This window comes from Stegodyphus dumicola, chromosome X2 (assembly GCF_044657685.1).
Source record: "Stegodyphus dumicola isolate Sdum_Otavi_A_Nest chromosome X2, ASM4465768v1".
Taxonomy (NCBI): Eukaryota; Metazoa; Arthropoda; class Arachnida; order Araneae; family Eresidae; genus Stegodyphus; species Stegodyphus dumicola.
The window spans coordinates 197901712-197919047 of NC_140781.1; the positions used below are offsets into that span (position 1 = coordinate 197901712).

General features: G+C 34.1%; 1 protein-coding gene across 1 annotated transcript; it reads left to right on the forward strand.

Annotated features, from left to right (window-relative positions):
• The first annotated feature begins 393 nt into the window (after positions 1 to 393).
• On the forward strand, positions 394 to 6039 carry LOC118189449 (uncharacterized). Its single transcript, XM_035360050.2, has 2 exons — positions 394 to 551; positions 5425 to 6039. The coding sequence occupies exons 1-2, from the start codon at positions 540 to 542 to the stop codon at positions 5806 to 5808; spliced, it is 396 nt and encodes a 131-aa protein (XP_035215941.1). The 5' UTR covers positions 394 to 539; the 3' UTR covers positions 5809 to 6039.
• The last annotated feature ends 11297 nt before the right edge of the window (positions 6040 to 17336 follow it).

Below are 17336 nucleotides of genomic sequence, written 5' to 3' on the forward strand. Positions count from 1 at the left end.
AATCTTTCCAGCTCAACAAAAATATAAATTAAAAAAAAAAAGATTAATTTCGAGATCGTTTATCTCAAACTACTGTGGACAGTGAAAAACAAGAGCAACAATGTGCCTCTCAATTGAATAAAAACATTTGGGTTACTCCCAGCTAATGATCTCGCTATTTGTTTTATTTTTCGAAACATTTATGTACGTATTATCTGTTTTTTACCAGTCTTAGTTTTCCGTTATTTCGTGGAAGATGTAGGGCAAGAGAGATCCATGCCCTGTAGGCTTTGTAACACTTAATTGACAACTGGACCCAACCCTTTTCCCCGCACTTTCACTGAAGACAACGGCTTAAAGTAGATCAAACGGAAGAGTTTTTTTATGCGCCTGAAGCCAAAGGACACCCTCTCGATAAATATGGTTTAAAGGTTTAGGAATGTGTTCACCCAAGGCTAATTTAGAACCATTGCACATACTTCGGTCTCAGACTATATAAAGACGGAGAGGAAAGCTGAAGAATCAGAGCATTCCCTGTGGACTTAAAACTATCGCACACCATGAAGACCGTGGTGAGTAGACTAAAGACATTTTCTTGTTCAAATGCGATTAGAGGATTCATGCAAACATTTCTGCTATAGTTTAAGCTGTTATACCTCAAACCTTTGAATATTTTTCAAGTGACTGAAGAAAAAAAATTTGGAAGAAGCTGATTATATTGCTACCGAAAATATTTCTTTTATACTTTCTCATGGATTACATCTTTAGAGAAAAACATACTGCTTAACGTCTGTTTCGTAATCTGATTCCTTGTTTTAAGCAAAATTGCTGTAGTTCTCTAAAATTATTCATATGAATCCAATAATCGTTCAGTGTGCAGTAAAACATTTACGGAGTAAAAAATTAATTTAAACAGAAATCGGTAGTGTTATTGCCATACTTCTTTTCCGCTTTTAGACTCAAATTAGATTAACGTAGTTTGCTTTTAAACAGAGATGTTATTGACGAATGTATCTAAAAAGCTGAAGCCACTAAACTGCTCTAAATTTTCGCAGTTGAAGTTTTCTGCAGCTTTCTTTGCATGAAAAGATTGTTAAAAGCTGAAAAATCTTCTGTGCCATCCATGAAGGAAATTATTATTTAGATACTGCTGTGGATTACTTATTCAAAGATTAATATATAGCTTAATACTTAACTTTCTATCCATGTTCTCAAGTAAAGTTACTGTTTCTGTAGATTTAGGTAGTTCTATAATGATAGTACATAAATAATTTATTCCATATAATTTTTTAAAAATATCAAGAGAAATAACTGTCATTATATTTGTATTTCTTTGTTTAATATATATTACATATAATGATGACTTTTGATGCTTACATTTGGAGAAGGTTGTTAAAGGTGAATATAAACGCATAAAATTGATATATAATTTAAACAACGAATTTTTAGCGCGGTTAAATTACTTTACTTGCATTTAGTGAATATTACTTTGAAATGATGCAATATAAATTACAAACAGAATTTTCCTTCTATTTGTTGACTATGAGAAAGTAATTTTATCAATTATTTAATGCATTAAAATTCTTATGAATGTTAAGCTAATTAATTAAAATAACCATAAAAGTCTATGTAACTTGCTAGTATTGCTTTGTTTTCCGCCTTTAACTGTGCTTAAGTCTTAGCTGTAGTGCTTTAAAATTAAATGAACGAAGGTATAACAGATACAAACTAAACAATTAGCAACCATACTACTTAGAGGGGAATAAATACTAAGCCGTATATAATTTTCCCAAAATAATTGGCTCGTTTCCATTATTTCATGCGAGAGAAATAGTGAAATGTGTTCATCCTGTTACTTCCTACCTGGAATTCAAATATAGAGTAAAATGGATACTATTCGATTAACTGTAAAAAAGCAAGCCAGTTTCATTATCTTTAATTTATAGCTATGTTTTTAGTTAAACAACTTGGATCAAAATCCAGCTGCTTTAATCCTGATTTGTTTCCATAAGCTTAATTCAGTAATAGTTCAACTCGGGAAAAGTTGCGAAATCTATCACATACTTACAGTTGAATAGAGTTCTCAAATAATTGTGAACGTATAATATTTATATATTTAAAAATATTCTTAGCAAATGAAGGTGATGCATCGGAAATTTCAGAATATAATGAATGTTTCAATATTTAATATAGGAATAGATTTTGGCCAATATATTAACTTCGGAGACAACTATTAATAGATATTACCTCGCAAGTTTCCTGCCTCATAGAGTAAGCTCTAGATGGTAAATAAAAGGACGGAAATAAGAGAATCAATATAAGTATCCCTCGGCTTCAAAAAAGGAAGTTATCTCTGAATGAATTATTATAAATGACAAAACAGATACCTTAACTGAATGATTAGATTTTGTTTTAAAACTTTGATTTCCAGGTCGGAAACAGATATAAGAATATTTACGCTGTTTCTTTTACAAAACGATCCTGTGGCTTTGCTACGTTTTAAGCATCACACGCATTCCCAAGCAAATTGTTCCCTTCCTTTCCTTAAAGTCAGTTCTTAATTTAATTACTTCATGCATGCAAGGAAACCTAGAATTCTCACATAAATAATGGGAATATCTTAAATCTATACTACTGTTTCCATGTCATTGTATGTCTAACTATAATGTGAGAAAGTACCTTTTAAACGAAGTATAAATTTATTTTCTATCTATTACAAAACTCGTGTAATTTTTTGTTCTTTAAGCATGTGAGTTGCGGTGAATTAAAGTCGAAAAAACCATTTATTTCAATAGCTATATATCAGAATTTAGCCTGGCTTTATAATTATGGAATATTGCAGTTTAATTAAGCTTTATAAATTTCATTAAACTGATAAAAGAGGAATTTTGCCTCTCTTTGATATGATTAAGTAAAGCTAAACTTCTTTGTTCATTCATACTTTTAACTACTGCTCCGATATTACAAGTCTTTCTTATTTAACTTACATAGAATAGTAATGCTTAGTAAGTTAGTGAGTATAAATTCTTCTTGATAATGTAATACTAGTGAAATTCACAGTAGCTAACTGTGCGCACCAAGGAAACGCTAATTATTTAAGTTCATTATTCAAGAAATGCTATTGCACTGAACGAAGGTGAACTTCCTATAAGATGTTTTCACGTCTAAGAACATCAATAGTATGAAACAATACGCAACTTGTTCTTATACCTTAAATATCGTTAGTACTTCAATTTTGGTACATACAATGCTATGATAAATACGACGCTTAAATAAATCAGCAAAAATTTTTAAGTTAAACTCCTGTTACTAGATATTATATTTATCCTTTATGCAACATATGTAATTTTATATATCTTACTTCTTCCACACAATGTCCCCTGTTTCTATGTAAATATTGAAAAAACAATTACGTCTTTTTTGAATTACAATTACTCCACAATAATATTTTTTTTCTAATTACTAATTTAAACCCATTTGCTTTTGTTTTTAATATTATTAGAGTTTTCTATTATTAGAGAACTTATTCGTTTTATGTATTTTAGCGTTTTAATGAAGCAATCCAATGTAAAATTTAGAAGAAGTAAATACGAAATTATTGATGATGCAGTTTTTATCAAAGCATTGTAGACATAATGAGCATTCGCATAAGTTGATGCAACTTGATTCTAACCATGGCTTGATGTGTATAACAGGAAGCATAAATATTAAGTTTAAAACACGTACCTTCATGATGTACAATAAATATTTAGCTAGAAATCCTGTACAAGGTTACTTATTATGAGTAACTGTTACAAGTACTTCTAGTGAATAATATATTAAGTGCACAGAGAAAATATTACATTAATTCCTGTTATATGTTACACTGAACAGTTACTATTATTTAGCTTTTCCTGGTTACATAAGCTTTATCAATATGTTCTAATTATTCAAAGCTCTATATGACGCTGAAATTTGAAATCATTTATGCTCTAAAACAATCCCAGTGAGTTAAATATTGTTCAAGTAACAATGGTAGAAACCGCTGGTTTTTTATTTCTATTTATTGTATGGGGCCCACCAGCGGCCGAGCAGTAAAGTCGCTGAACACTGGTAATTCGGTCCGAGGTTCGAATCCCGCGAACGGGCTGGCTGCATGGGCGTTTTCGTGGTTTTCCTCATGTGTAACGTGTATACGAGCCAGTTTCCCTTAGAAAGTCCTCCACGAAAGGCATCCATCCCCTTAGGCAGATAGCCTTAGTGTGCTTTGCCATAATTAAATACACAATACACACACTATTTATTGTATGAACTTTTTAATTTGATTATTTATATTAAATTAAAGTTATTTTGATATAAAATAGTACTTAAATTTAAATCATGAAAATTATAAATAAATTAGCTCATATTTTAAAACTAAGAACTAATCATGAATGCACTTTTTTATTAAAAACGAAACATTCCCAAAACTATTTAATACATTTACTTAAGACCTTTATACTTGTTTGAAGAGGATCATCATAACTGATATCATACATTGCTGGTATTGAAAATCTACGCATTTTCTGAAGCAGTCTACATTTACAATGTGTTCTTATACTTCTCATGCAACCTTAATAAAATTTCTTGATACATAACTGAAATATTCGATTTTATTCATTGAATGCGTAACTAAGAAAATAAAAGTAACGGAGAGTAAAGATAAAAAGAACGTTAAGAAACTTAATTAATTATTTTCCTCATTCAGCTTACAAAATGCATTTCATTACAGAATAATTTCTGTATTTCATTGCAAAATAATGAAATATCACTTTAAAAGTAAATATTACTTTAAATTACTTAAATCAGTAGCATTTTCACTTGAAATGGAAATATAGCTTTACCAAAATTCTGAGAAAGATGATAAATAAAGAGATGAAGTATTCTGATTTATATCTTTATTTCTTTTTATCACCAAAAAAATTATGATAGTTGAAAACTAGAACTTGAACTGGACTAGAACTGGACGAGAACTAGAACTGGACGAGATGTTATGGCATCGAGATTATTAAAATGCTTTTCAAACTAAAAACTGAAATTTCTAAAAATATGTTGTTATTTGTCAAGTAATTTGAAAAATGAAGCTGCTGCCATTTAAAATAAGCATTATAGTGAACACAAATTTAAAATAGTTTGTATGTGCTAAAAGTTAAATTCCATCATTTAAAGGTTTTGTTAAGAGGCATAAGCGAAATCATTTTGGGGAAATAATTTCTAATTGCTCTGCATAATATTCTAACGAGCATTTGCTTCACTTTAATAGAATTTTCATGTTACTAATATTTCATCTATTAAATAATTTAATTTCATCTCATACATTTAAATAAATATTTTTTTTTATGTAAGCATTTGAAACAGGAATTTTTTTATCTCTCCGCACTACAATAAGCAAAATTTTTGTAATGCACTAAAATTTCATTGTTTCAGATCCTAGCCATTGCTGTTGTTGCATTTGCAAGTGTTGCTCTGGGAGGAGTGATTAAGGATTATCATCACGGTCTGGACGACTATGGTCATAGCGATCTCCTTCTTCACGGCCACGGTCATGTTTATGGGGGTCACCATCATCAAGTTATCTATCCTGTCGTGAAACATGTGTCTGTGGTGAAAAAAGTTCCCGTCGTCAAGCATGTACCAGTCATCAAGCACGTACCTGTTGTTAAACACGTTGCAGTTGTAAAACACGTTGATGTTGTGAAGAAAGTACCAGTTGTGAAACACGTCACTGTTGATTTGGGGCATCATTACGATGATCATGGTCTCGATCTCCATGGTCACGGACATTATTCTAAGTTACTCAGTCATTATTAATTTCTGAAAAAAATACAAAATTAGTCTTTCTCATTTTCACTTCTTACTGATAATCCACCTCATCAGTTCTGGAGAACTGAGCTCTTTTAAAGGACTCTTTTCCCTCTTTATTTCTCCGGCTGGACTAGTTGTATATGATTTCACTTCTTTACCTATGTAAAAACTCATGAAACTATTTTGAATGTAAATAGTATTACGTTGGGAAAAAATAAAAGATTTTATAAAAATGTAGAGAGTTCCTGCTTTAATTCTACTGTAATTCTAAGGTAAATTTGTTCACCACAGAAGTTTGTTCATTTTATCAGAATTGAAAGTACAAATTTCTCAGTTTCTAAGACCCTAGTAAAATATATTTTGCTAAACAAAAGCTTAAATATATTTTTAATATAGTTAAGATAGCAAGCTCCTTGACAAATACTCATTTTTTTAAATAATAATGATAATTTTTATTAGTTTTTGATCGCATGGCAGCGGGGGGCATTTCGAAAGGTAAGTTTAATATCACACTCTTAAATTTAGATTTTTAAGTAAATCTTATGCAATTTAAATTATTTAACAAAGGACTATATTTGATTAATTTGTTTATTGTTCATAATACACATGTGCGTTTCTTATGCATAAACGCTTAGGTATTATATTTTCTGGGTACAGAAAGAAACTGTTATGATCTAAAATAAACATTATAATTTCAGAAAAGATTAGAATGTTCAAAAGCATGAGGCTAATTTTAGTAAAATATGCAAATAAGAATGAAGTAACAGTGAAATTTAAGCATTACTTTACTAATGACGACACACAGTGAAGGCGATATGGATTGATGTGTTCGTAGACATTACGAATATATCTTTACACTCTTATTAATTTTGACAGTAACTTAATAATAGTATCCAAAATAATTTAATGGTGGAAATCTAATAATTTTGGACTTGAAGTAGTTCTAAATATTGGAGCTAATAATAAGTAAATTGTAATAAAAAACTTTGAAATAATTTAATTTTTTCATATTGAATTCACTGCCTCACTGTATTCATTCCGCTGCAATAAAAAACTTGAAATAATTCTAATCATTCACATTGAGCGAAATATGTATGTATACTATGATAATGGAAGAATTAAGAGACAATGCCTATCAACAGATATTGGCCAATTTTTATTACCCGGCAAAAACTACATTTAGGTGTAAAAATATTTTAAATTACTCAGACTTTTCTCATTTTGCCATAATTCTTTATTTGCCTTCATTATGCTGAACAAATATCTTGCTTTTAAAAGCAAACAGAAAATCGATACACGCATCTTGCGCACTGTGTATGCTTTGTTCATTAGAAAACCGTGCTTGCGTTTGATATTAAAAGAGAGTTTAAATTTATGAATTATTCATCTATTAATGTAGAATTAGGGATGCATTAACCTATTTCCTATCAGTGTTATACCCCTCCTCTACATACATATGTTTAAGCTAATGGTAAATCTAGTGATTTATTTATTCTATGGTCATACGCAAAAGTCACCTCTACTCTTACTATTATTTTCTGCTCTTTCACGCCATCTTCAGTCTATATTTGTAATTAAAATAAAAGGGAAGTATTTCTAAATTATAATTTCTAGAAATAGATTTTACATACCGTATTTATGCGAATCAATTAATGGTATGATAATTTTATTTAAATTTAGATACCATATTTTATACAACAATGGATTTATACATAAAGTAGTAAAACATAGAATTAACCTATTAGTGGGCAATTGTTATGTGAAACAATCACTGTTAATTACCACTACCGTATATACGGTATCTATCGTAAAATATGAACATGAAATAAATCGTAACATTTCTATCTAGCTAACAGTTTCTACAATTAGTGATTAATAGTAAACGTCTTTATTCACTGTTTTCATCACTGGAATCCTCGTAGCTCTTTTCGTCAGACGCAGATTCATTTCTTCTTTCCTCATCATCATCATCAGCATCGTCATCCTCGGCGTTCTAGAGCTCGTCATCTTCACTGCCATTCAATGAATTTGAAATGCAGCATTTCTTGAAAGATTTCACAATCTTTGGTGCTTCGATGCTTTTCCAGGCAGCAGAAACTCAGTGCAACAATGTGCGGTGCAGCACGCTTAATTTTACCTGTCGGCGTCAATTCACGGTCATCGGCGAACTTTGCACTCGAATCTAATGCGCCATCGAATTTAATGCGCACCCCAATTTTGAATACTACATTTGGCCAAAAACGATGCGCATTAGATTCGCGTAAATACGGTATTAAATAATATGTGTTATATTAATTAAAATGCTAGTAATAATACATTCTACAAATAGCAATAAGTTCAAACAAATGTTTATCTCGGGTTAAACATTTATAAGAATATTAAAAAGTTTATAGAAAGTTTTTCTTGATAAGTTACACAAGAGTATTTTTACATCTCAATGAGTATCTGAATAAGTTAGCAAAGTAACACAAAGGTTTATATGACATGGATAACATATTTATACATGAATAATACATATGTTCTTTCATTACATTATTATTTTATATAACTAAAACTTCGTTATTTAAAAATTTTAATAAAACTGGTAGTTAAAGAATTAAAAGATATTCTTTATGAGTCTTGATGTCAGTGTAGTTTAATCTAGCTTATTATTATAATTTGAATTTGCAGCTGCTTTAAAAAAGTTGTAAATAACGAAATTGCATCTGGATATTAATATAAAAATTTTGTGAAGAAATCTCTGCTCACAAACCTTGAGAAATAATGTAGTCCTTACGCATGATTTGTATCCATTATACACGCGTTATAATACCACCAGAATTTCCTTACTTGATCACACAACAACAGTAAATAAATATTTCTTCTTCATACATTTATATGCACACGATCAAAAAACTTAAATCTCCTGGAGAAATCAATAAATAAATCAAAAAATGTATATATAATTTTAAGTGACAAAATTAATAAACACTTAATTAACTTTCAAACGATGAAACATTTTACGAATAAAATAAAAACCAAAAGAAAAAAACAAATAAAGGTTTAAAATATTATAATAATAAAGATTGCTTTAAACACGTGCTCATCAAATGGGAAAACATGTTTAAAATAATCTTAATTAATCTAATTAAATCAAAAACTATATTTCTGAAACTAGACAAGACAAGGTTTTTGAATGGAAAATTAGCTTTTGATTTAGTTAGATCAATTAAGATTATTTTAGACACGACAGCAGCGTGTTTAAAGTAACCTTTATTATAATATTATTTTTAAAATTTATTTTTTCTACTGTTTTTTTTTTATTATTATTTTTAAAACGTTTCATCGTTTAAAAACTAACGGATATAAGTATTCATTAATTTTGCCAGTTATAATTATAAATTAATATTATTATAAATTTATTGGTTTCTTGAGGAAATTTTAAAGCTTATAAGGTATCTCTCCCGCTTTCCTAGCGTGCCTTCGTGGTGTAGTGCTTCTGCACGCTGGGCCGGTATTCCAGAGGTCCGTGGTTCGATTCCCGGCGAAGGCGGTTGCTAATTTTTCATCCTGCCTGTTTCCAAAAAATATCTAATGTATCTACAGTGGCGTCTGAACTAAAAGGGTGTTGGCACCCAGGATTTGGCGATTAGGTCCCCTAAAAATCCCAGTCGCCCTTTAAAAGGAGGAGTATATAAGGTATTTCTCCCGTTTTCCTAGCGTGCTTTCGAGGTGTAATGGTTCTGAACGCTGGGCCGATATTCCAGAGGCCCGTGGTTCGATTCCCGGCGAAGGCGGTTGCTAACTTTTCATCTCTCCGGCTCTTCCAATTAATCTAATGTCTCTACAAGCTTTCTAAATTTTTTCATTAACATTGATTAATATTGTTACGAAATGTTAAGGCGTGGTAAGGTAGCTTCCCCGCAAAACAGCTTTAGGGTTGCTAAAGCTGCTTTGCTTTGCTACAAATTGCTGAGAAGCATACATCTTTCTAAATCTATTCTTTATGAACCAACTATGTAGTAAAGTATTTAGCATATTGCAGATATATATATACATATATAGCATATGTATCCTAACACAACATATCAAGGTATACTTTACGTCACCCTTAAGTTGCAGCTATTGTTTATGGCAATCGAACGTGTTTAAGAGGCAATCCGTACAATGAATTTAAACACCCTTGGGTGCTTCCTAACAAATCTAAATTTGTTAAGCTATTGTTTAGGGATACACATGAGCGATATTATCACTTTGGAGTAGCTGCCACATTTTGACATCTTCGAGAGAATTATTTTATTATCAAACGAAGAGATGAATGAAATCCATTCTAAAAAACTTGCATAATTTGTAAAAGATTTAATGCTATCCCAGGTAAGGAAGTAATGACACCACTACCTAGAGATAGGATTATTGAAACTCCACCGTATGAAACATTTGGAATAGATTTTGTGGGTCCGATTTATATCAAAACTTCATTCTTGTTCAGAAAAGGCTTATAATGTATTATTTACTTGAGCGATAATTAGGACCGTATATCTAGTATTAATCACAAATTTGAGCACTGACCCTTTTACTCTAGCTCTTCAAAGGTTCATTGCACGAAGAGGACTTTGTAAAATAATTTACAGTGACAATTCTAAAACATTTATCAAAGCTGATTCAGTACTCAAAGAAATTTGGAAGAACATTTCAAAAGGAGTTCTAGACTATTTCTCAAAACACAAAATAACATGGAAATGTATTGTTCCTAGAGCCTCATGGTGCGGCGGAATTTTGGAAAGGATGGTTCGTAACGTGAAGACACCACTAAAAAAAAGGTCCTTAGCAGGACTTGTTTTACCCCTGAAGAAATGAAAACGACATTGACCGAAACTGAAGTAGTTACTAACTCTCGACTGCTGTATTATACCTAAGAATAGTTCTCCAAACCATAGCCTTTAATACCAGCCCATTTTTTGTAGCAAGAAGACTAACATCATTGCTTCATGGATTGCCTGTAATCACTGAATCTGAATCCAAAAGAAGAATGCTTACAAAAAAATTTAACAGCAAGCCATTAACCGCTTTTGGAAACGCTGGAGAAAAGAATATCTGTTAGAATTCCGTTCTGCGTATATCGAGTCACTCCATAAGAATCCTCATCATTTAAAGTTTGTGACGTAGTGCTGATCCATGACGAAATGTTACCGAAGCATCTTTGGAAGTGCAAGATGTATTAAAGATCTGTGTTTAGGACGTGATTCAAAAGTTAGACCCTATGTGCTTTCAAACACCAACAGGAATTATTAAGAGACCCATTCAATTACTATATAAATTTGAACTGGACTTAATGGGCTAGTATTTGAATGGACAGTCTTAAAATTATTTACATCTTTTCATTTTATTTATTCATATAATTCATTTATTGTTTTATTATTCTAGATTCCAGCCTTATATGTATAGTGTTTTGAATTTGAATATTTGCATGCCTACTGTAAGTAAATATAATTTAGCACTATTTTATTTTTATCCAAGAATTTGAAATGCCTACTTTGAAAATGTTGTTTAACTAATCATTAATTTTGTTATGTATTTTGAATAAATTATGTTTTTAATGATGATGAACGACAGTGATTGCTCATCCGGGGGGCAATGTGTTATGACTGCCGATTTGGTCGTTAGGCAGCGCTGAAAGGCATCACTCATTTTGCATACTTGATTTTGCATATTTTTTGTGGTAACCCTGTTGCACTTTGTTTTTAGAACCGACTGGGTAGGTAACAATAATTTTGAACTCTCGATTTGAGAGTAATTTAAAATAGCTAATATGTTGTAAGTAAATTTTGTAAATAGTTAGTTCGTGTGTTGATTTACATTGAAGTGATTTTCTTGAATCATGTTTAATGTTTACGGTTAGAATTATAAGACAAACCTGCTTTTTGAGGTGCAAATGGCGCTTCACTTCCCCATGGCATTCAAGATGAGGCAAGTAATTCTTAAACCAGAGAAGTATCCAGCCGACCCATTATCGTTTAGCCCAATCTGCCTGCTCTCGGAAAGGTATACGAAGAGCTTGTGACAATGCTGCTAAAACAGCATTTGTCAATCCGCAATATTATCTCCAAAGCACAGTCCGGCTTTCAAGAGAAATGCTCGATACTGAACGCATTGTAACTAATAAACCAGGAAATAATTGATATCAAGAGCAGCAAAACACACGCGACTGTCCTCAGTTTGCAGAGCGCATTAAACTCCCAGTAGAGGCCTGAGATTATATTAGCTACTTAAGCGACGGAATTCTGTTGCGGTGCACAGTAGAAAATGCATCACGCTGAAGGATAAGGGATAAGGATAAGGAACGGGGGACGTGGGCACTATGCCTCTACCATACGGTTAATTAGTATAGCACCACGTCCACCATGATCTAGAGAACCCTTAAGACAACACTAATTCAAATACGTGAGTACATTATTGAAAATGAATGATTGATTACAAACAATTGTGGTATGCCTTGGCAGTAAAATTGTTGCATTTGTGTAAATAACATGTTACGATAAAGACAAAGATGTAGTGATAGTCTGTAAAGTGCTAACGATTAGTATTCCAGTTGTTGCCATTAAAAAGGATACTTCCTTGTACTTGTAATGGTCACTCCAGGCTCATTTATTCTGCTGCGCAGAGGTCCGTGCCGAGACTGGCTAGCTTCTCCATAATTTTGATGAGCTGCCGGCAGAGGTGCTTCTGTTTGACCATGAGCTTACAGAATACCTGTGTGTTTGTAGTGGGAATACGTATGTGCATCCCGTTGGTCAGAGAGCAGGTAGTGACGTAATGCTCCGGAGGACCCAGGTGACCGCAGCTGCACTGGTCTGTGTCAGTCGTGCCGTGCCTAGCAAAGTACTCCGGGAAGGGTCCATGGCCTGTAATATAACGGACCAGGTGCGGGTTAGAGTAGAGCCTGGCTGGATTAACATACAAAAGATGATAATGAGCGGTGCGGCTTCCTTATTTAGGGCTGCGTCTTTCGCAAGGATGTCTGCTGCCTCATTTCCCATATTGCCTGCATGGGCTTTCGTCCATGTCAGGCGAGTTTCCAGATGTTTAAACTGTCGTAAGAGGCTATGAATTTCCTGGACTATTGAAGAGGGGTGTGCCGAATTTTGCAAGGCTCGCTGACATACTGTCGGATACTATAACAGCTTTTTTTTATGTTGTTGCTGGCAATATATTGTACTGCTTTCTGGATAGCAACTGCCTCCCCTTGAAAGACGCTGTTGTTCCCATGAAGATGGCCCTTCCATTGCGTGACTTGCTCCTGGCCTTGAAACGTAACAAACTCGCATCCCACATTGTGGTCCATTTTGGAACCATCAGTGAAGATGAGGGTGTTGAACATTTGTATATCTCCTGGCTGACCGTCCATCTTTGAGCCGTCGGTGCAAGCATAGGTAATGTGCCTATGGGTCTCGAGAGACTGTTCTTTGATGCTGACGTTTATCCCTATGCATTGTTCGGCCGGGTGCTTGTCTAGGATCACCGCAGGTACTTCATAGTCACTCAGCCAGTACGTCGTATCCTCAAAAGATGCTGGCACATTGAGTTGTTTGATTTGCTGTAGAACTGCTTCCCGTTCCGTGCTGATGTGTAAGGGAACCAGTCCTGCTAGAACGTTCAGCGCATTTGTGGCCGTTGTGTGAAATGTCCTCGTTATATTAAGAGCGAATTGTCGTTGAATGCTGAGCAAGTGCCGGACCTTTCGGCCCTGCATCGGCTGCGCCCACACGGCCGCACCATATGTTACCATTTTTTCTGTTACAGTCTGATACAGGATCTTATGTATACGGGGGTTAAGGCCCCATCTGTAACCTTGCATATGGCGCAAGTACTTAGCGATAGCCTGTGTGCGTTTCTTTAAATCCATTATATGAGGGATCCAGCTGAGTTTGTTATCGAAGATGAGTCCCAAATATTTAAGCTGAGGCACAATCTTTATCCGCTGGTTATTTAGCGTGATGCTCGGTTGACGCGAGAGTGAACCACCTTTTTTGGGGTACCGAACTATCTGCGATTTGCTCTCTGCTATGAGTAATTTATAAGTGCTGCATCTGGTGTTGAAGATGGAGCAGGTTTCGATGCAGTTAGCTTCCAGCTCCCTTCTGGTACGTCCTTTTACAATAAAGGCAGCGTCATCTGCGTAGGCTATTACTTTAGTATGTGATGGCCTACATCCTAAAAATAATTCATAGCACAGTTTCAGACAAATTTATCATGTATAGAGCAGCAATTTGGGCTAGATCCATGACCACGCGAAAAAAAACAAAATTAAGTAGTATGTAGCGCCCGTTTGTGTTAGCAATAACCAAGGCTTACCGCACCACTGCGACCGTAGCGACTAAGTCCTAGCATGACTGATCCCGCTTCATCACGCGGCAACTATGGAGACAGCTATCACTAGGGGCACGTTATTGAAACGCGCAGCGGTGCACAGTGAATAACACTATGACCCTGTCCATTATTAGCAAAAATTATCACTTCTAAGATCAAGAGTTCATCCTTCACATTTCGGAAGAGGTATCTACGACCACGAGACAATGCTTGACAGTTACTGAGTCCCTGAAAATGTAATCTGCTTTTTTTGGCTGACGGCTTGCAACTTGATGGGGGAGAAGGCTGTGGAATTGTAACCAAACCAGGTACAAGGAAAGGGTATTTAGGACCAGAGAATCCGTCTTTCAAGATGAAGCTGTGGCCATTAGGCAGGCCATAGCAGGCACAGATGACTGTGATGGGGACATGTACCATATTTTTTTGGACAGCCTCTCAGAAATCCCTTCCATTCTGTACCATTCATATAAGATATACAAAGTATGCTCTTTGGAAATGAACGCCGCAAGCCTATTCATATTTCCTCGATAAATGCTCACGCCAGACACCAAAAAAATGAAGATACTTATGTGCTTACGCAATTATAGATGGCAAACTTGTGCCCACCCTGCTTCCGAAATCTCATCTCAAGAGATAAAACCTGACCACTGCATTACAACATTAGCAGGATAAATGGGCGGAATTTCCCAAAGTACAGCTTGTGTCTTTTACAGCAAGGTTTCAGCAGACGCTTAATTCAGCACTCTCATCATCTGATTGGTCACAGGCCATGGTCCCTTTCCGGAATACATCTGGAAAAGGGAATTCGTTTCCTCTAACATGTCTGTATAGCCAGACTACTAAATAGCAGTATGTCCCCTCACAAAAGCGTGGCACATGCGGTGGTTTCACTGACGACCCATTTCAGCAATTCTTCATCAAGCAGCCGGCCGTCCTTGAGAAACTAAAAAATATAATGGAATAACTAGGGGCGCTATGTGGGATCTGTGCAATGCTGATTAGTGTGATTCTGTATCATGCTGATTAGTGGGATTCTGTACTGTAATAACATTCCTGTATACAATGCCTGAACTACTGTCAGTAATAAAACACAGTGTCTGTGGCACTGATACACAGTGACTGTCATATTGGCAGTAGTAACTGACAGTAATACAAGCACACAGTGATTGTAATGGAATACGTTAGAGTATTGTAGTATTTTGTACATAAAATGTATCATGTGTTATAGCTATGAATATACTGTGAAACAAGTAATTATAAAAAGTATTTGGTTCCATAGAATATTGTGTATTGCGCATAAAGGGCATCATATATAGTACTTCAGAAATGTATTTTAGGAATCAATATCCTTAACACAATGTGAAATGAGTAATGTAAAAAGTGTTTGGTTCCATAGAAAATTGTATACTGTGTATAAATTGCGTCATGCATAATACCGAGAAAGCGTATTTTAAGAATTACTCTCCTTATTATAATGTGGCCCACCAACGGCCGAGCGGTAACGTCGCTGAACACTGGTAGTTCGGTCCGAGGTTCGAATCCCGCGAACGGGCTGGCTGCATGGGCGTTTTCGTGGTTTTCCCCATGTGTAACGTGTATACGAGCCAGTTTCCCTTAGAAAGTCCTCCACGAAGGCGTCCCTCCTCTTAGGCAGATAGCCCTCGAGGCTTTGCCATAATTACATACACACACACCTTATTATAATGTAAAATGTATCTATTTAGTTCCATAGAATATGTATTGCATATAAAGTGCGTTAGGTATAGTACCGCAAAAGCATATTTTAAGAATTACTGTTCTTATTATAATGTGAAATAGGTAATATAAAAAGTATTTAGTTCTTTAGAATATTGTGTATTATATATAAAAATGCATTATATATAGTACTGCAAAAGTGTAGTCTAAGAATCACTGTCTCCAATACATAATGAAATAGTTAATGTTAAAAGTACTTAGTTCCTAGAGTAATGTGCATTGTGTATAATGTGCGTGATGTCTAGTACCGAAAACGTGTACTGTCCCTAACATAATGAACATAAGAAAGAAACATAAGAAATACTGTCCCTAACATAATGTGTAGCAGGTTATGTAAAAGGCATCTAGTTCCTTAGAATAATGTTGTTGTTGTTGTTGCTGTCGTATCTCGTTTGTCTAATATACTCAGAATAAACCCACAAATATTATCATGGCAAGGAGTGAAATTTTTGCTCCTATCGTTTGACATGAGCTTTGAGCACCATACGTGTAACAGCAAGCCTTCTGCTCAGTTTCGTCCAACTTTTGAGAGACAGAGCCCCATGGCCACGGATCCGACGTTTTTCCAACCCCCTCCAACTACCACCAAGCTACATGAGAGGACTTTTGGCCCGCTACATATTTTGACTGCCACATGCTTCAAAAACACTACACATTTAGAACACCCATGTCTTCTCCAGGATTTCAGCACGTTCCCTTCGATACGGTAGTCAGAGTGATTAACCACAATCCTGTTGGGTGGCCTTAGAATAATGTATTTTGTGTATAAAGTTACAGTACCGCAAAGTGTATTTTCAGATTCACTATCCTTAATATAATGTGAAATAGGTCATGTAAAATGTATTTAGTTCCTTAGAATTATGTGTATAGTGTATAACGTGCATCATCTCTAGTACTACAAGAGTTTATGTTAACAAATTCTGTCTCTAACATAATGTGTAATTGGTAATGCACAAATTATTTCATTTTTTTAGAATAACGCATATTGTGTATAATGTTTATATGTCCGGCACCGCAAAATTGTATTTTAAAAAATACTGTTTCTAACACAATATGTAAAAAGCACTCGTTCCTTGGAATAATGCATATTGTGTAAAAAGCATATCATGTATAGTACTGCAAAGTATAGTTTAAGAATCTCTCTCCTTGATATAATATGTAATAGGTAATGCACAAAGTATTTGGATCCTTAGAATAATGTATATTGTGTACAATCGGGCACCATAAGTATACTTTGAGAATTAGTATACGTGCTACCGGCAAAAGTGTACTTTAAGAATTACTGCTCCTTACATAAGAGTAATATGTGTATAATGTGTAGCGTGGTTAATTATTGTAATTAAGGTTGTTTCCTATGATCTGTATTATATGTTTAAATTGTTTTTAGTGTTTAATGAATTATGCGTATTAGGTGTACCATCTGAATTTAGGTA